Genomic DNA, 21,121 nt, shown 5'->3' with positions numbered 1-21,121 from the left:
CTTGAGTCTGAAACATATAAAGCAGTGGTGCTAAGAGTGGGTGCTGCCGAATTGGAAATTCTGATCTGATTTACTTCATGAGTTAGTTCTGCCTGTTAAGCAAGTCAGTGTGTCTCGTCCAGTGAAAAACAGCCTCCTACAGCCATTATGGCAGAAGGTCAATCCAAGTATATTTAGTTTTCAAATATGCTGAGAGTTCTAATACAGACAATGACTTTGGTCCATATCTGGGAGAGAACAGGTTTAAGATTCAGCCCAAGTGAAATTAGGTATCAGGAAGAACTTCGCAATAGGACGTGATATTAGGATCTGAAGGAGGTACCAGGGCTGATGTCCAGCTTGCTGTGGATTTAGGACACCAGAGGTTTCACAGGTTGTTAAATATGTATTTTGAATCTCACTGCCATTCACTAGTAATGTTTCCTCTACATAATGTCTTTATGCTTGTATAGGCTACCTTAGAAGGGCATGGTCCTGCCAAGTGAGGAGAGGGTTATGGGAAGGATTTAGAAAAAGAAACAAAAAGAAAACTCAGGGTAACATGTTCCAAGTAGTGTTTCCTAAGAGATACTGTTGGTGTTGGGCCCAGGCAATTCTTCATTGAAACTGTGCTGCATATTGTAGGATGTTAATATTCCTGGCCCTTCTCCCATGCCATTGATAAGCACCAGAAATTTTGACAACCCCAAATCCCACCTCTCACATTTAACAATGTCTCCTGGGGAGGCACATAATCATATATAAATAGGTGTGTTGGCTTAGGAACTTTATAATAAAACAATATTTTTGCAAAGACTTCTAAATACCAATATCCTCAAATACCAAATTTGATTATATTTTATGAATCCTGCAATTCTTTCTGCTACTTGTTTACTTAGAAATGTTAAGCCCATTTTAATTGGCTGCTTTACAGAAAAGTACTCTAGGTGGCTTCATCAGATGAGGCCACACTCAAATGTCAGATATTACTCTAGGGTAAAGAAAAAAACAGAGCTTCAAATTCTCTTTCAAGCAAACTTTGAAAGTAGCAAAAACACTTGTTACGGAAATCTAAACCTACCCAGACACTCCATCAATTAATATTGGAAAATAGGTATATCTAACAGGTCTGCCATGGGGAAATAATACCTTTGACTAGATTACGTGTGACATAAATTTCTCTTTCAAGTAGGGAAATAACAAAGTCAGAAAAATTCTAGCCTCATAATGAAATTTCCTACACCCAGGGTTGATGTTCACATAATTAGATGCACAATCCAAATAAAGTTTCCATTCTGCCTAACCTAAAATATCATAGGATATTTGTATTTAAATATCATTCAAATACAAAGGAATAACACTTCCATCAAATGGAGGCTGAAGAGAGCTAGATTTCTGTCTCCTCCTTCTAATGTTTTTGAATAAAATGGTAAATTACAAGAAAAAAAAATCTGATATTGACTCAAATCTAATTTTTTTTTTTTTTTTTTTTTTTGAGATGGAGTTTTGCTCTTGCTGCCCAGGCTGAAGTGCAATGGTGCGATCTTGGCTCACCACAACCTCCGCCTCCTGGGTTCAAGTGATTCTCCTGCCTCAGTCTCCCGAGTAGCTGGGATCACTGGCATGTGCCACCATGTCTAACTAATTTTGTATTTTTAGTAGAGACAGGGATTCTCTATGTTGATCAGGCTGGTCTTGAACTCCTGACTTCAGGTGATCCAACCACTTCAGCCTCCCAGAGTGCTAGGATACAGGTGTAAGCCACTGTGCCCAGCCCAAATCTCATTTTTTAAGATATATTCTGGGTCGACTCATATTCTGCTCAAGTTCCTACACCTCCAGCAAGTAGAGCATACTCAACAGTCCTAATGCCATTTATGACAACTCTAAAGATACTGATATAGCTTGGATTTTTAAAGAAAGCTTAAATTTTCTCTATTATTTTCTGTTTACCAAGGCAGGTGGGACAACTACAGTTTAGAATATATTTCTCATTGCTGCAGTGACAAAGAAATTAAATTACTCTGTAACAAATAATGGAGGCATTGTTATATGTAGCAGAATACAATTTTAAGCCTTATACTAAAGAGGGTATAAGACTTCTATTTAACAAGCAGAGCCAGGTTATGATTTGTTATAAGACTTTTTTTTTTTTTTTTAAGACAGAGTCTTGCTGGTCGCCCAGGTTGGAATGCAATGGCGAATTCCTGACCTCAGGTGATCCATCCACCTTGGCCTCCCAAAGTGCTGGGACTCCAGGCAGGAGCCACTGTCTGGGCCTGTTATAAGACCTTCTGATAAACACCTTGGGCTCTGTTGGTGTTGGTTTTTGTTTTGCTCTTGTTGGAACCTATGGCAGTAGGGCTGTGTAGACACAGCATATGGCACTGAACCACCAAGAGGGAAGAAAGGGAATTGGTGTTTTTGAACTGCCACAGTACAGAATCACATGTTGACTCCTTTAGTGAGGAATTGTTATCCCTGGTTTACAGATGTAGAAACAAAATCAAATACAATAACTTGCCCAAGGTCACAGAGCCATGATGATCTCAACTCCCAGGCTACATGCCACTGTTATCTTACGCCACTGGCAACAGGCAAAGACTTCCTCTTCTCCCAAAAGTTACACTTTTCTCTTTAAACCCTTAAAAGAAAGTCACAATTGCTAAAGATTTTTCTGATCTTTAATTCTAAGAAATGCAATGAATTCTTAAAATTTAATGAATTTAAAAGAATTCATTTAAAATAGTTTTTGGCTAGCTGAAAGCAGAATTTCTAACTAGAAAAGATGGTTTTTAAATCTTTAAGATAAATTTCAGCATGCAATAGTGTATTTCTTAATTTTTATTTTTTGAAAGAATTGTTAAAGAATTCTTAGACCAATATTTGCCATGATGCCATTACCGAGTTAAGAAATATTTTTAAGATCTAGTGTATGTGTGGCCAATGTAGGTTTAAAAAATGCTTTTGTACTGAAATATTTATACATAAAATGATATGCTGTCTGGATTTCCTTCAAAATTATTCAGAGGAGGAAGTAGTTAGGTGTATGGATAGAGAAAATAAGATTGGGCCAAGGGCTGATAAATGCGGAGGCTGGATGATAGCTATAGGGTAGTTGTAATAATGCTCCTTAATAATAACAATTTTATAACATAGATTCTTTGAGTTTTAAATTCTTTTCAGGATATGTAGATGCTACTTTCTGGAATAGTCCCTTGGTATATATTCTTTTAGCTAACACATGTGAGCAACTGCTATGTTTCCAGCAATATATTAAGTTGGTTCAATGTATATAAATATCTGAACAGTAAAATAAATGTTAAAAATTATTTATTATAAACCTGTTTACTTACTCTAAAGGTGTGGGTCTCTTTTGGTAATTTACTTAACCATCTCTGTGTACATCAATCTAATCTTTTAGACTAATGATTTTATGTTCTTTTAAATGTCAGATATAACATCTTGTTCATTCATAGACACTAATGATACTTTTGGGATATGGATAGATAGAGAATATATCAGTTTCTTTCTCTTGTGTCTCCATCTCTCTTTCCCACTTGCCAGGCAAAATCCCAGATTGATGCCTATTCTACCACTGCAGCTGAACATGGCTCAAAAATAACCATACAGCTCTGATGATTCACGCTGCTTTAAATTTACAGCCACAAATACCAACTGTGCTGCATGAGAACCCTACATTTTCCTAGTCTGTTCATTCTCTCAGTCTCTAAATTGACTGTAGTTGTTTTCTGTCCCTAATCTTCAACACCTTCTCCTCTTCCACACTCCTGGCCAATAACCTCCTGTATTATTTTATATAGATAGAGAAGCTATGTTTAGACAATCACCTTATCTTTCCACCAGAAAGTGGCCCATCCTACCAACATCTGTGCCCATAATACTGTACTTTTCCTCCTATTCTTCATTTGTGCATGTTCTTTATTTATGCCTGGAACCCCTTCTCAAAACTTTGTACAAATTCCCAGAGACTGGTCCTCAGCCCCAATTTTTTCCGTAAACACTTACTCCTTAGGGGCTTTCAGGTAGTCCCATTGTTTTAGGGATACACTGGTGTCTCAAAGAATGACCATGCATCACCCTGGAAGTGTCTATTCCTTACCCTGAATGCTCAATTCAACAGCAAGCCCTCTTGAGCTCTATTTTCAAAATATATCTTAGGACAAAGATTTCATAAAGCCATTTATATGAGGTACCTAAAATAGGCAAATGCATAACGATAGAAAATAGAAGAGTAGCTACTAGGGGTTGGGGAGAGGGAGCAATGGATAATGGGGAGTTAGTGTTTAATGAGTAGAGTTACAGTTTGGAGTGGTGAAAATGTTCTGGAGATGAATAGTGGTGATGGTTCCACAAAAACAGTGTGAATATATTTAATGCCACTGAATTATACACTTAAAATTCATTAAAATGGTAAATTCTAGGTTATGTATATTTATTTTACCACATTTTGAAAATCAAGAAATCTTTCTCCTGTGCGCGCGCGCGTGTGTGTGTGTGTGTGTGTGTGTGCGCGTGCATGTGTGTGTGTTCCCCAAAGCAAGTCTCCTGGTATCTGGGCCTGTGCCTCTCTCCTACTTCGTACCCCAGACCTCTCCCTGACTGGGTCCTTGCTTGTCCATGTATCCACGTGTCACTACCTGCCTTGATAATCTAGCAAAGGCTTGGTATGTTCACGAATGGGATGTGATGTGTCCTGACAATGTACCCAAAAACTAGCATCTGATGGTGGCTTCTCCAGCATCTCTGGCATCCTGACCATCTGCCATACCTGCTCTTCAGCTCCAAACTGCTGGACTCTGCTCCTTATGGAGGCTAGGCTGCTGTCCATGAGCCTCCCTGGTCTTCCCCTGCAGTGCCCCCCACCCCCCACACAAAATCCTATCATTTTCTATGACCTCTACTGCTGCCATCCTTATTCAAACCAGTTATCTCTCACCTGCTTATTGTAACAGCCCCCGAAGGCATTTCCTTGTTTTTAATCTTGCTCTTTATCTGTCTAATCTTTACACGCAATAGCAGAGGGATGTTTTAAATCGTAAGGGAGATCCTGTAATGCCCCAGATCCAATCTTGGTTAGAATAAGCTCCAACTCTTTACCAAGCTTTCCCTGCTCCTCACTGAACTCCTGGTGGCTTAGTTCCTGCTTTCAATCTCCACAGAATGCTCTTTAACAGCTGGTGGCTCACTTCATTCAGGTTGTTGCATGAATGGTATCCCCACATAGAGGCCATTCCTGATCACCTAATAGAAACTATCTTCCCAATACACATGATGCACATATGTGCATGCACACAGGTGCACAGATGTATGCCTTACTCTGTCTCAGTTTTCTCAAAAGTGCTTTTTAAAAACTAGCAGACACCACGCAGTTAGTTGCTTTCTTACTTATTACTCTGGTTGCCCCCTTGACGTAAGCTCAATGAATTGTTCGTTGCTGCTTTTCTAGACCTTAACCATGACTGGTATTTAGTAGGAATTCAGTAAGTATTAATTTATTAAAGAAATGATTGAAACTGTTCCTTGCATATTAAATTTGAAGTTTAAAAAATTGTAGATGGAAGAGCATTGTGAAACTTATGTCCGAAAGGCTTCTCTTTTTTTTTTTTGAGACGGAGTTTCGCTCTTGTTACCCAGGCTGGAGTGCAATGGCGCGATCTCGGCTCACCGCAACCTCCGCCTCCTGGGTTCAGGCAATTCTCCTGCCTCAGCCTCCCGAGTAGCTGGGATTACAGGCACACGCCACCATGCCCAGCTAATTTTTTGTATTTTTAGTAGAGACGGGGTTTCACCATGTTGACCAGAATGGTCTCGATCTCTTAACCTCGTGATCCACCCGTCTCGGCCTCCCAAAGTGCTGGGATTACAGGCTTGAGCCACCGTGCCCGGCCGAGGCTTCTCTTTTAGAAACAACCAATGATGACGCTTCAGTCCTGACCATTGGCTATATTAGTGCATGGGGGAAGACTGACAATGGAAGTCAGAGTGGGGAGAAAAAGGTCAAACACTGGTGCCTGGAATATGTTATCAGTGATCATTGTCATGCTGATGAAAAAGTGTTTATGAGTCTTCGGAACAGGATTCACTTAATGGTTAGGGAAACATTCTTCAGAAGATTATACCATTTAAGAAAACAGGCTTGTTGATAGGATACTACAGTATGCAGGTCACCCCTAAGTGATGAGGAGGTATGGCAGTTTAGTGAGTAAAACGCTCAGGGGGTTTAGACCCCCTGGGGCCATCCTGCGTGTTAGGGGTGGTAGACACGGTTATTGTGGCATAGTGTTTCCTTTTCAGGAAATTGAGTTCCACATTTGTATTTTAGATTTCCTAAACTTCTGAAGCAGGAAATGAAAAAGTAAATGGAAGTTTTCAGATAAACTTATAGAATAAAATTTTATTTTAAGACGGAGTCTAGGCCTGTCGCCCAGGCTGGAGTGCAATGGCATGATCTCGGCTCACTGCAAACTCTGCCTCCCCAGTTCATACAATTCTCCTGCCTCAGCTTCCCAAGCAGCTGGGATTACAGGTACCCACCACCACACTGAGCTTATTTTTGTATTTTTAGTAAAGACGGGGTTTCACCATGTTGGCCAGGCTGGTTTTGAACTCCTGACCTCGTGATCCACCCACCTCAGCCTCCCAAAGTGCTGGGATTACAGGCATGAGTGCCCAGCCATAAAGTTTCATTTTTAAAAGGAAGAACCACAAAGTGTCCAGTTTAGAAAGTAGATTTGCTGTTCCAAATTGCTGACTGAGGATTGTATTAAGGGCTTGTATTCTTCTGCCATTTTTCATGTTGAGACTAGGTCCACTTTTTGCCTGTCTTGGTGTGTTTGTCAGTGCTATTCTGGAGGCCTTTGTGTTCTCAGTGAACATTTTTTTGTTGCTAACTGAATGAATACCTCAAAGGTCTTGCTTTATCTACTTCAAAGAGCCTGAGTCACTCCCTACCCTTTAAGGAGCTTGCCTCTCTGCCCCACTTTGGAGGCTGAGTACAGTAATGAGGGAAGTTGACCTAATGACTTATGAGTCACTCACTTGTAGGGCGATCCATTATCTCAGTTTATCTAGACTGAGGGGGCCCTGGGATTTGGGACTTTACCTGCTAAACCTAACAAAGTCCCAGGCAAACCAGGACAGGTTGGTCACCCAACCATTAGTAAGTTCAGGGGTAGACTGCCATAGGAGCTAACTCTTGACATTCGCTAAGCTCATGCACAAATTCCTTACCTTAGGCCTTTTCACTTCCTATGACTTCAGGATTTCTCTTGGGCTTCTATAACTCTCCTATTACCATTTAATTATTAATATATTCACTGGAAGAGGAGGCTGCGCACTTCTATGCAGCCACAAATACAGTCTCAAAAGTAAGTCCTGTGGTACCTGGATCTGTGCCTCTCCCCTCCTTCGTACTCTAGACTCCTGATGGGTTCCTGCTTGTCAATGTGCCCATGTGCCACTACCTGCCTTGCTAATCTAGCAAAGGTCTGATGTTTCCATAAATGGAATGTGATGTGTCCCTGATGATCTACCCAAGTACTGGTGTCTGGCAGTAACTCCTCCAGCATTCCTGACATGCTGACCATCTGCCATGGCCTGCTCTTCAGCTCTGTGCTGCTGACCTCTGCTCCTCAGGGAGACCAGACCACTGTCCATGAGCCTCCCTGGGGCTCCTCTGCAGTGCCATCCGTACATGCAGTAGTTCTGCCATTTCTGAAGTAATGGTACTTCTCCAGGCATGTACACTGCAAAAGGTGCTCCCTCTGGGAATGGTCAATTAGAAAAAGGCACCCCTTTCCTCTAGGCATTCTGGAAGGCACAGGGTTTGACTAAAACCTAGGCTCTGGCTGGGTTTTAACTCCAGCTTCTGTTCTCTTTTCTGGGTGCATAACTTACACAAATATATGCCTAGGTCTGCTCCACAACACTACTGGCTAACCAGTTCAGCTGCCACCAAGGCCTGCCACAATGACATGCTTTGCCTGTCTGGACCAATTTTGTCTCATTACTGAGTACTGAACTTGACACTGAATTTATTCCTTGCTCTCATCCTCTTCAGCTTCCAGCTTAGTCCTATTTAAGCTCTCATTCTTAACCTGATGGTGTAAAAAAAAGTCATACTGTAGCTTATAACACCCTAAATAGATGACACTGATTATATAACATTTGCCCATTCTATTAAGTACTGTAATGGAACTCAGTTTTAGCATTTACAGCGAAACCTACCATCCACTGATCACAGTGCTTTGTTACATTTGATCTCTGCTGGTCTCTGTGTATTTTCTAGTCTTCTACTCTTTTTGTTTACAGACGATGTTCACCTTGGGATAATACTTGTGTTTCTTCTTTCCAAAGATAGTTGGGGAATGAAATTTCCTAAAATAATTTTTATTTCAGACTTAGGCAAAAATTTATTATTCCAGATTTTAGTGTGAAAAATATGAAACCACAAAACGTGACTGCTTACACACTAGCAGTTCCTAAAAGGTGGAACCAGAAAATTGAGTGTAGGAAGGAGACGCTGTGGTCTGATAGGTCTAACATCCTAGTTTTTGGAGGAAGGTGGCTATGGTAATGAAGACCCATCTGGGGCAGGTGCAGAGAAATCTAGAGAAAAGTGATTTGGACCAGTTGAACAACAGTACACGGAACCTCTGCAAACTCATCTAGCTAAAGGGAATCTTTCATTCTTTGGAATTGTAGGCTTTAGAATTTTAAAATTTCATAGTTTCCCAGATGGGACATCTAATTACCACAAAGTTTGAGCTTGCTATGCAGCCTCATCTGTTACTTTATAAAAACAAATTGAATTTTATTTTGTGAGGTGGGGCAGTAGATTGTTTTCATACCTAAATCACATTTAAATGCAAGCTACTTAGTGATCTGGGGAGCATTACTGTTTTGATCATGATACCTTTCACAGTTAAAACAATTGTCTACCCAATACATTCATTAAATAAAGATACTTATGTGCTTAAGAGATAATACTAGTGTAACTATGTACTGTGTGGTTCACGTATACATCTATCTATATCTAAATCCATATGTATATAGAGAGAATGAATACATAGTTAAAATTGAGACAATTAAAATTTCATGAAGATAGTTTCACACGATGCTTTAGCTTAGAGAGTGAATGTTCAATTTCTTTGAAATGCCTTTGCACAGCCAGATTGGTGCTAAGATCAAAATCTGATTCTTCTGCTTTTCTGTTTAGCCACCAATAAAAGCTTAATAAATAGAAACATTTCCTCTAGGGTGCCTTTTCTCCTTACAGTACCATGCAGATGATGAAGAAAAAGTTTGAAGAGAGAGCTTATCTGCATTTATATACCCCAGATGGAGTTGAATTTTTCACACATGATACATAAGCTGGAGTCACTAATTTTTTAATTACTTCTTAGGCCTCTAATTGTTCTTCTCTGGATGGCTTCCTCTCATTCTACTCTCTGGCCCAGTAGAAATAATGGTTTGTGTTTAAAACTTGCTCCAGTTTTTATTACATTGCTACATGGTGTACTTAAAGTTACTCACTTTTAGCATACTTCCTACGAGGCATGCCAGTGGGAACAACAGCTACTTACTTGTGTTTATCTTCTGGAGTGAAATATGCTTTTCCAGTTGTCTCCGAAGTTTCACCTCTGCTCCATATTTTCCAGTGGTCCCATTGTCAGCCAGAATGAAGTGGGAATGCATGCTGTTGAGAACAGTGAGCTTGCTCATGGGATTGGACATGGTCTGGTATGGCCGGACAACCTGCAGGGTATTCAATGGAAGAGGCAGAAGTCAGAAAAAGAAAAAGAACACAAGATATGAAAAGTAGAATTAGAGGAAAGAGAGAAAGAAAGAACATCAGTTCTGTGGTACAGTGAAAGTATAATCTACATCTTCTTAGTATTGCTTTGAGTAGAGGCAAGATTTATGGTAAAAGTTTAACTGAAATCAAGACTGTGCTTAAAAGTGTACTTATTTAATTACTGAAATCATGCAGAAAATAGAGGTGGTACTCATTGTACTAAAAAAAAAAACTGGCATGCCCATGATTGTTTCATTTTGAAATCAATCTTCTATCTGCTAGTGATCCCAAAATAATTTTAAAATCTAGTTATTTTGTTTTTTTTCCTTCTCTGTCACGTCCACACTTTAACAGGCACAATGGAACACTCATAATTCTGGAGATGGTGGCAGGGAAGTAGGAGAAATGCCATCTTTTCTGTCAGTCCCATTTAGTAATTTGAAGGTCTGTTATTTAAAATCAACATCGTTCTTACCAGATAACTTATTTAGATGGAAATCTTGACTATAAAATAATTGTCTCATGAGACAGATATGAATCAGGCCCCAAATGTTCAACTCTGTCTCATTCTACCTTTTTTGTTGTTACTTTAATTTCATGGTGAATTACACTACTTGAAATAGCGCCATTTCAGTGTAGTCTTTCTGACTTTTTTGTATAAAAAGAACAGTAATACCTACTGTGAGCTAGTTGCTTTATATACATTATCTACATTCCTTACAAAGATCCTGCAAAGTAGATGCTGCTGTGTTCATTCTGTAGGTGAAGAAACCAAGGAATGGAGAGATAAAGTAAGTTTTCTGAGAGTCTACCATACACACAATCAGAATTCATACCCGGGTCGGCCTGAATCCAAAATCTATGCTTATTTTCCTTTCCCACACTGATTAGACTCAATGTAATATGATGGGTTGGAAATCTACTCCTAAAATATGTAGGTAAGAACTTCACTCAAGACTATAGAAAGAGAATATTCAACAGGGTAATTGTTACATGGTCTCAGTACAGCTCTCACTGTACTGAATCGTAAAAATTGACAGGACAGAAATACGACTGAATTTTTATTTTTGTGCCTTTGTGCAGTGTGTACATTAATTATAGGGTTGAGATGCTCTTGTTCTTTTCAGTATGTAACAACTCACTATAAAATGCCGTAGTAAGATTGAGTAGTTTGTTAAAGGAATTACAAATTGATTTATAAGGGCAGTCTTCAATAGTGAAGAACTCACGTGAGTCATTTTTTTAGACCTTGATACTGATTCAAAATGCCACATTTCTATGTGCCTGGCAAATAAAATGTACTCAATAAATAGTGAATGAATGAATAGGCAACTTCAGACAGATATGCTTTTGTTCGAAAAGCTTTTCTTTTCTGAATTGTTTGAGAATTGATCTAATTTAAATGTAAAACGAGTACATAATTCTGAGCTTCTGAAAAAACCTTCAGTCCTATTAACATATAAAATTTTTTGTTAATGTAGCATTAATTTAATGTAGTATTAATATAATGTTTATCTGTCAATGTAGCATTAATGTAGCATTTGTTAATGCAGCATTAATATAAGGTTAATTCACAGCTTCATTTTAGTTGGCTCTTATTGATAAAAGAAGTCTATAACTTTTTGATTATTGTCTCTAGTCATTGCATGGAGCAGCAATCAATTACTCCTTTGTTTAGATGATTGTGTAAGAGTCCCCCCAAACACAGAGACAGTGGTTTGCTAACCCATCCTGAGCTCCTTATCACTGGAAGAGTAGGTTGCTTGTGGTTAAAATTCCCATTTTGTTGCTACTTGTGGTTGATCATAAAACATTCATTCTGCAGCAGAGTGCAAAGTAATAAATATTAATGCTTTATTGAAAGAGGCTCAGCAGAAAGACTCTCCTGTTCTTAAAGTGCCTCTGCTTTGTGCTTGTAGACAAAAGAAAAAGCTTTAGTTACAGTTCTCTCTTTCTAACAGCAGTTCCCAAAGAAAGACTCCTTGAGAAGGAAGGGCAAGATGCAATCAGTCTGTGAGAGGCAGGGGACGGTGGGTTTTCTAGAGGTTAAACTGTGTGTAATAGTGAACGCCAGACATTTGTGCTGGCTGAGACATAAGCCTGTGTTTTTTAATTCCTATGAACCTATTTAAGTACTACCAGTGAAAGTGAAATTTTCAGATGAATAAAGAATGAAAATAATTCTCAGCCAAGCTGATGTATTTCCCACAATCTAAGAATAAAAGAAGAAAATTAAATAATTCAACTATGTTCTATGCACAGTATCTGTATTCTAAGGACATAGGTGCTCCCGTTTTCAGACTTTTGACCTTCTTTTCTTGTGAAACACAGCTCAGCGGCTCTTTGGAAATACTGCACATCTGAATTGGTCATGGCAAAAGGGTCAAATTTACAGTTTCACTCATGAATTTAAATTTTTTTCATCTCACTGATCCCCATTTCTTTTGATCTTACGTGAAAGCAAGTCAAATGTGGTCATATTTTTGCGGAGAGTTTGTCTGCTGAATAATAAAGGATAAAAACTGAAAAATAAGTAAAATGTGCTAATTTAGTTTTCAGTCATCACTGAAGAAAGATGTGCTGAATTCTGGGATAATTTTGAATATATGAATTGTGGAAATTTGTTTGAATCTCTGTTTTGCTAATGACTGTGTGAATCTGATTCTCACTTTTTTAATCTGTAAAAGGGAAATGATAAAACCACTTACCTCTTGGGGATTAGTTGAGATTATATGTGCAGAGTACCTGGCACTATGCCAAGCTCATAGCAGGCATTCTATAAATGTTAATTCCTTCTCTGCTCTGCTTTATTTTACCAACTATAAGCTGATTTTCCAACTGTAAACTAGTCAACAAAATGAAATGATGTGAGACAAATCAGTGACTTTTGTTTTGCTTGACATAGAAATCAATGTGAGTAAAGAAAAAAAATCAGCAGTCTGTTGGCAAAATATGCAAGGTGCTTTTTCTTTGCCATGTCCTCCCAGGCATCTAAGAGGGTGACGGTCTGGAATTATTCATTGATTAACTGAAAAGTTAGAAATATCTTCCCAGATACCTCAAAGGAATACAATTTGGTCTAACTTGCCTACAGATTTAACATTTTTCATAGCAAACATACCAGCAATTTATTTTGTTTGAGTTATAATTTACATAACTACAGAAGATTTGCTGATCTTCCTGTTGGTTTTCCAAATTAAGAAAATAATGTCCTTCAATAACATGAATACAAATGAATTTTTTCCTCTGAAAAATTTTGGAAGTCATGCAACCATTTCCATTGTTAAGAGACTGTAAAAGAGGACTCGTTTTTTGGAATTGTGTGTGTGTGAACGATTGTGATGTGTTCATAATTTGTAGGGATAGTGGATTACTGTACCATGTTTCTCAGCCAGGCTTTCCTGAGAAATTAAGTCCTACTGTCGGCAGCATCCATTGCATATAATGGAGAATTTTTTTTCCTGAGAACATAGGATGATCCAGGTTATGTACATCTTTGGGAGAACTGAGAGGACAGTTACTCAAACAATTTCCTGTTTTGCAGTTCAGATAAGAAACCTGAATTGAGAAAGGCTGAATGGTGTCTGAAAGGGCTTCACATCCTTACTATAAAAACGGTGAGTTTTTATAGTTGGTAAATACAGTAGTAGGATGGGTAGAAAAACAATAGCATGAATAAGACCTACCATTTGCTAGCACAATGGGGTGACTATAGTCAACAGTAACTTAAAGAATGTGATTGGACTATCTGTAACTCAAAGAATAAATGCTTGAGGGGATGGATACTTCATTGTCTAGGATGTGCTTATTTCACAGTGGATATCTGTATCAAAACATCTTATGGACCCCATAAATATATATACCAACTATGCATCCACAAAAAAATTTTGTATATGTATATCTAGAAGAGAAATTTGCTTAGAAATTGATTTTAGACACTTAGTACTCTCTGAGCATCATGGGCCAGAATACCTGTAAGTAATGGCATTTGGCTCTCTTTCTTATCTCTCAAGAGTAAATGAGAGAATTCTTACCTCATTAATCTACTGTACACCTTTTAATACTGGCTGACTGATAAACTTCTGGTTCCAAGGCCTCTGTATGCTTTGAGTTTCAAACAAAGAGGCCCTCTGAAGTGAAGTGGGAGCTGTTTAAGAGGTTAATGGAGGTAAAGGCCCTTTTATAGAAGGCATTAGTAGGGACATCATCATTCCCAGGAAGGGACTGATTCAGAGACACTATGGAACAGACTTCAGCCATGAGCTGGTGGCAGAGTGCTTCATTTGTGTTTTCTGCATGGGCTTAAATCTGTGATTCAGAAGCTAATCTAAGAAACCTGCTTGAATTTTTCTAGCTATTTTTATGCGTTTCTGGTCTCACTCAGAAGTAGTAAACAGGAAGTCAGGAGATGGGTGTTCTAGCTCTAGTTCTTCCAGTTAATAATTTCTAACATGGGGCAAGTCTGTGAATTCATTCATTCATTTGTTTACTTATTAAGTATTTCTTGAGGAAATACAGTGTGTGATAAATATTATGCTGGCTTGAAGAGATACACAATCATGCATGTTGGTAATATCTAACAATAAGTGTTGAAAACAGATTCATTGAAAGAAACTTTTCAGACAATAGTTTTTTCATCTGTAAAGTAGAGGATTTGACTAATTTCTGTTTCCTACCTCTAAAATTGAGTCTGAACAGCCTGTGTTAAAAAGCGCTTTTGTTCCTCTCAAGTTAACACACAACAGTGACCTTCAATGTGTGTTGGGTCCAGAGAGAAAAGTCTCTCTCATGTCCTGGAATCTCTTCTATTTTATGGTGCTTTCTACAATGTGAGTGCAGTGTGATGACCTGGGACTACTTTTCCAAACAGAATTGAATTGGACTAAATCAGGTTTTTGTGCCATCAATCACAGGCCTCTGCAATCCCAAACCTCATTACCTACTGAGTTGTATACCGACATGCTCCAGGCAAGCGGCAGGGTAGGGGATGTGTGGCCCAAACATTCATTCTTTCCTTCCTAATAGTATCATGATTTTAATTTAGACTGAAAAATGTTAGCATTTATTGATCGATCACTTATTGCATGCCAGGCACTGTGATAGACAATTTCTGAAGAATTAACCAATTTCAGCTTACTTTGTAGGTGGAAGGAACTACAGGGGCTCAGACAGGTGAGGTGTCTTGGTCAAATTTGCCCCATATCCCACTATTTTCTCTCAATCCCATGTTGAGTTTAAGAGGAAAGCCAGAGGTCCCAGTCTAATTTTAAATTTATAGAGAATATTAGGGGTGGTTTTGCTGCCGGACATTTTTACCACATGCCCAGGTGGCTCAGCTGGGCATGAAAGGCCTTCTGACAGCTCATCAGATTATTTCCAGATGAGTCACCTAGAACTGTATGTTTACAGAGGTCAGGAACAGCACGAGCAGGCAGCAAAATGGGGTTGAGCTTTGGAGAGAGAAACAAAAGGAGTGGGGAGATTCTCTTAGGATCAGTCACTCGTTTCTGGGAGGGAAGATGGGACACTGCTGAGAAGTGGGAAGGAAGCCGTGTGTCTGAGACAAAGGAACATGGGGACTGAAACTGAGAGAGTAAAATGAGAAAGAGAAAGGCTCGGTACGTCCTCACACTCATAGCGAGGCCTGAGCCATGATTGCGAGCGAGGCTGCTTATTTTCCATTCAGGCAGCTTGGCTGTAAGTACAGGTATAGAGCGGGGTCCTATTGAAACCCAGATGATACCTTTCAGCTCAGCAATTCAAACAGAAGACCAGCAAACCCAGGGATTCATTTCCAAAGAGTGCCCAGATACATTAGCAGTGTGACTCCCACTAAAATCCATGGGTGGAACAATTATGTCTTTCTGCAGCACTTTGAAAATGTGTCCCTTAACTTGCACACCACAAAGAGCAGCACAGTTCTCATTTCATGCTTTTCACACAAATGGACTTGCTCCCTTTGCACAGTCCTGAGGGGAACCCTGTACTATTCAGCTACTAGCAGCAGGAAAGGTTCTTGAGTTCTGAAAGAGGTTACATCCTTTAGAAATTACCATGTAGGAGTGGGGTGATTAAAAATATGTCCAGCAATTCTTTGAAACTCTTTCCTTAGTCCAGGTTGGATTCAGTGACTCACTTCTAAGGGACAGAATAAAACAGAGGTGCTGGTGTATGGCTTCCAAAACTGGGTCATAAAAGGGTTTCTCTTAGCTCTCTCTCAGGCTACTTACTCTGGGGGAAGCCAGTGGCATGTGTGAAGATGATAAAGCAGCCCTATAAAAAGGTCCACATGCCAAGGAACTCCTGAATAAGTCATCTTGGAGGAAGATACTGCAGCTGGATCCACACCCTCAGATGATGCAGCCCCAACTGCCATCTTGACTGTGACCTCAAGAGAGAGGTCAGGTGAGAACCACTCAGACAAGCCACTTGTCTATTCCTGACCCTCAGAAACTGTGAGATAATCAGTGTTTGTTGCTTAAGCCTGATATAATTTGAGTGCTTGTTTCCTCCAAATCTCAGGTTGAAATGTAATCCCCAATGTTGGAAGTGAGGCTAGATGGGAAGCATTTGGGTCATGGGGGTAAATCCTTCATGAATGACTTAGTGCCCTCCCCACGGTAATTAGGGAGTTCTTGCTCTGTTAGTGTGCGTGAGAGTTCTTCGTTTAGAAGAGCCTGACATTTCTCTTGTTCCATCTCTCGCCATGTGGTGTGCTGGCTCCCCCTTTGCCTTCTATCATGAGTGGAAGCTTCCTAAAGCCCTCACTATGGGCAGATGCAGGCATTATGTTTCTCTTAAGCCTGCAGAACCCTGAGCCAAATAAACCTCTTTTCTTTATAGACTACCCCGTCTCAGGTATTCCTTTTATAGCAATTCAAGAATAGACTAATATAAAGCCATTACGTCTGAGGTATTTTTTAACATAACAATAGATACCTAACATAATAGTGTACTATGATCCTTCCCTGGGCTCTGATCAGTTTTGGTCTCTGGTCATTGGCGTGACTAACATCCTCCACTCACTCTCCTCACACCTCTGACCTGAATACCATCCCTTCTCCATGTGGCAGATGACCCGACTCCTGCTCCTACATGCTTGCCAGTTGGGTGACTTTAAGCAAGTTATTTATCCTCTGTGTCTCAGTGTCTCCATAGGTACATGGAGAATACTAATAATCACTCCACTGAAGTATTGTAAGGATTAACTGAGACAGAAAACTCAGAGAACAATGCAAATATGATCTCAAGTAAGACCTGTTATTATTATAGAGAAGTAGTGTTGGTCTCTTCTTTGCAGTATTGCAAAGGATAATGGCTACGAATATGGTCTGGGAAGCTAGGTGGCCTAGGTTTAAATCCCAGAAACATCCTTTACTAGTTATAGAACACTGGACAAGTTACTTAATCTTGTTTTTAGTTTTAGTCTCAGTAGAATGAGGGAGGATGATAGTGATACTAAAAATGATGACTTCTGAATGCCACTGTGAGAATTAAATGAGTCTCTCTCATTTAATTCTGTCAATACTATTATAGTTGTTGTTTGGGGTATCACACTACTTCAGTGTAAATGATAAACCTCCAGGCTAAAACTCCGTCAACATCCTGACACCAGTCCTCCGCATGTGTACCCTCTCCAGTTCTCCTTCAGTGACAAGTGTGTCAGCAGTTGATCTCTCCTCCTTAGCTCTGGGCCTCACTGCCTCAAGGCCCTTCTAGGAGTTACACATCACTTAGCACCTCTCTGTCCCTATGTCCCTTTCTACCACTGGCACAGAAACAAATTCCAGTCTCCTCCATCTTAAAGAAAAAGATGCCTCACACTGTGGCTCCCTTTGGCTACCTGGATCTCTCCTCCTCACAGCCAAAAACTTTTTGAGGTCTCTGCCAGCTCTGCTTCTCCATTTCTCCCTCCTGAGCCCACTGAAAAGTGCTGCCTTGTCACTATTCCTGTGAAACAGCTTTGACCAGTAATGCCAGTGATATCCATCTTGATGAAATGGATGGGCACTTCCAGGTTTCTGCCTTCCTCAGCTTTTTGGTAGAACTTGGCATTGCACTTCACACCCTCCTTCGGAAGTGCCCTCTTCTTTTGGCTTGCACAATTCCCTCTGACTTTGCTTCTTCCTCTCAGATATTTCTTTGGTTTCCTTTGCAGGGTGCTTGCCCTCTGCTTGTTCATTAAAAGCTGGAGACCATGAGGTCCAGGGGTAAGCCCTCCTTTTCCTCATCTGTACAGTCTCCCATCCAACACAATTTTAATTGCCATGTGTATGAGATATCTTCCAAATCTAAGTGTATAGTCAGATCTTGCTTCTAAATTTCTATCTCAGATACTCACTGGCCTGCCAGATATTTTCATATGGATAGATATCTCAAAGGAACGTCAAAATCAACATGCCCAGATCCAAACTCATCATTGTTCTCACTAGAACCACATTTTCCATGTAAGTGCATGTGACTAAGGCAGTTAGCCCCAAACCTGAGTGTGATCCAGGCTCAGCAAGCATTGGCTCTGTCTGGTATAATTGTAACGAATTTGGGCAGGTGTCCTTGTCTCCGACCTTTTCCTCACACATCCCCAGATACATCTTACCAAATCTAATCTTGCAAATCCAATCAACTCCGTGCCAGGGCCACTCCTGTGAAGTTTTCTGAGCTTATAATATGAAGTCATATTTGGCTTGCCTGAGAAATAAGTAACAAATGTACTGACTTGGTAACTATATTAAATTAGCAATCAATTGCATTATTGAACTTGATGTTTCCTGGCTTGAAACATAAAGATGGCATCAAAAGAGCACTTTCCAATTAAATATAAGAACTCTTACAGGCTATAAAACTTGGAGAAATAAATCTATAGTTTCGGGAAAATAGAAGACATCATTGAATGTGAAGATAACTTAATAACCAAACAAGATGATGTGTTGTAAATCTACCCAAACACAATTTCCATCCTCAAGTTAAAATGGAAAGTGCTTTGTCTTGTGATTATGTCTGGGATCTTAAATTGGTATGTGTCTTGTTAATCTAGATTTCAGAAAAGACAAATGATCAAGGCTTCAGAAACTGTTCAATTACCTGACATAAATCTGGTCAGATTGTTTTCTAAAGTAGGAAATCTAAATTTAAAGTGTGTCATGTGAAAATTATATTTCATTGGAAGCACTTTCTTGAGTTTATACTGGTCATACTTTCAGAGTCAACTAGCCAGGTCAAGATTCTCTAGGGACAAAGAAAGGGGCTCCAGTCATGAATCAAGTCTATCTTTGAATTTAATTTACCATCACAAGATATGTGTCAATACCTCAACCAACAATAAAGACAGACTATTACTGTATATATATATATATATGTATACATATAGTGCAATTATCTATATACATATATATGTATATGATACATGTATATACACACATACATATATGTATATGTGTACATATTTATCTACATATATATGTGTACATATTTATCTACATATATACATATATGTATGTGTGTATATTTATATATACATGTATATATGTATATATATAATTGCACTTTAGGTTCTGGGGTACATGTGCAGATTATGCAGGATTGTTTCATAGGTACATACATGGCAATGTGGTTTGCTGCCTCCATCCCCCCATCACCTATATCTGGCATTTCTCTCTATGTTATCCCTCCCCCTGCTGTCCCTCCTCTAGTCCCCCCCAAAAGACCCCAGTGTGTGATGCTCCCCTCCCTGTGTCCATGTGTTCTCATTGTTCAACTGAATATTTTCACTGAATATTTTCTCATATCTTACTTGACATATACAAAATAACCCCATTCAAAAGTGGGTGAAGGATATGAACAGACATTTTTCAAAAGAAGATATATATGAGGCCAACAAACATATGAAAAAATGCTCATCATCACTGGTCATTAGAGAAATGAAAATCAAAACCACATTGAGATACCGTCTCACATGGGTTAGAATGGTGATCTTTAAAAATCTGGAGACAACACCTGCTGGAGAGGATGTGGAGAAATAGGAACACTTTTACACTGTTGGTGGGAGTGTAAATTAGTCCAACCATTGTGGAAGACAGTGTGGCGATTCCTCAAGGACCTAGCAATACAAATTCCATTTGACCCAGAAATCCTATTACCAGGTATATATCCAAAGGATTATAAATCGTTCTATTATAAAGACATATGCACACATATGTTCACTGTAGCACTGTTTATAATAGCAAAGACCTGGAACCAACCCAAATGCCATCGATGATAGACTGGACAAGGAAAATGTGGCACATATATACCATGGAATACTATGCAGCCATAAAAAACGATGAGTTCCTGTCCTTTGTAGGGACATGGATGAATCTGGAAACCATCATTCTCAAAATGACACAAGAACAGAAAATCAAACACTGTATGTTCTCACTCATTGGGTATTGAACAATGAGAACACATGGACACAGGGAGGGGAGCATCACACACTGGGGTCTGTTGGGGGGGAATAGGGGACGGACAGCAGTGAGTAGAGAGGTTGGGGAGGGATAACATGGGGAGAAATGCCAGATATAGGTGATGGGGGGATAGAGGCAGCAAACCACATTGCCATGTATATACCTATGAAACAATCCTATGTGTTCTGCATATGTACCCTAGAATCTAAAATGCAATAAAAATATATATATGTATATATGTATATACACACACACACACACGCACACACACACACACGCACACACACACACACACACACACACACACACACATATATATATAAAGAAAATGGCCATTGGAGACAGTTGGATCTTGGTTCTGATCATTGTTTACTCAACTATAAAAGGGATAGAAGACATACTTTCTAAAGCTAATATATGCAAATACAGAGCAGAGTCAAATAAGAGCTCAATAAATTATAATTACTATTATTGTGATTATGCTCATAGAAGTTGTATGAAGACAGGCAGAGGAAGTATTTTTGTAGAGATGCAGAAACTAAATCTTATAGAGTTTAAGTGGCATGTCAATGTGTCATGTTCATACAAATTAGGACATTAAGGGTTAACAAGAAATAAACAATTCAGTCCTCATTTTGGGGAATTTTTAATTCAGTTGGTGCAATGGACTGAATGTTTATGTCCCTTTCTTCCCCAAATTTATATGTTGAAATCCAAATTTCCAATGTGATACTGTCAGGAAAGGGGACCTGTGGAGCCCAATGAATGCAATTAAGGCCTTATAAAACGGACTTCAGAGGGATCCCTGTCCCTTTCCACCATGTGAAGACACAGCAGGAATGTGCTGTCCAGCCTCCAGAATTGTGGAAAAATAAATTTCTAT

The 21,121-nt window shown here is 39.3% G+C and overlaps 1 protein-coding gene across 21 annotated transcripts in view; it reads right to left on the bottom strand.

The window, feature by feature from the left end:
• The window catches only part of TRPM3 (transient receptor potential cation channel subfamily M member 3), a 980,420-nt gene that overhangs the window by 300,469 nt on the left and 658,830 nt on the right, over positions 1-21,121 (bottom strand). For all 21 annotated transcript variants that reach the window (XM_017973100.4, XM_035264315.3, XM_035255728.3 and 18 more), the window contains exon 6: positions 9,588-9,759. In XM_017973100.4, the coding sequence (XP_017828589.1) occupies positions 9,588-9,759 (172 nt within the window). The remainder of the gene's footprint in view (positions 1-9,587; positions 9,760-21,121) is intronic.

This window comes from Callithrix jacchus, chromosome 1, assembly GCF_049354715.1.
Source record: "Callithrix jacchus isolate 240 chromosome 1, calJac240_pri, whole genome shotgun sequence".
In the NCBI taxonomy this organism is placed as follows: Eukaryota; Metazoa; Chordata; class Mammalia; order Primates; family Cebidae; genus Callithrix; species Callithrix jacchus.
The sequence above is the reverse complement of the archived record's forward strand: the minus strand, read 5'-3'. Positions and strand labels throughout refer to the sequence as shown.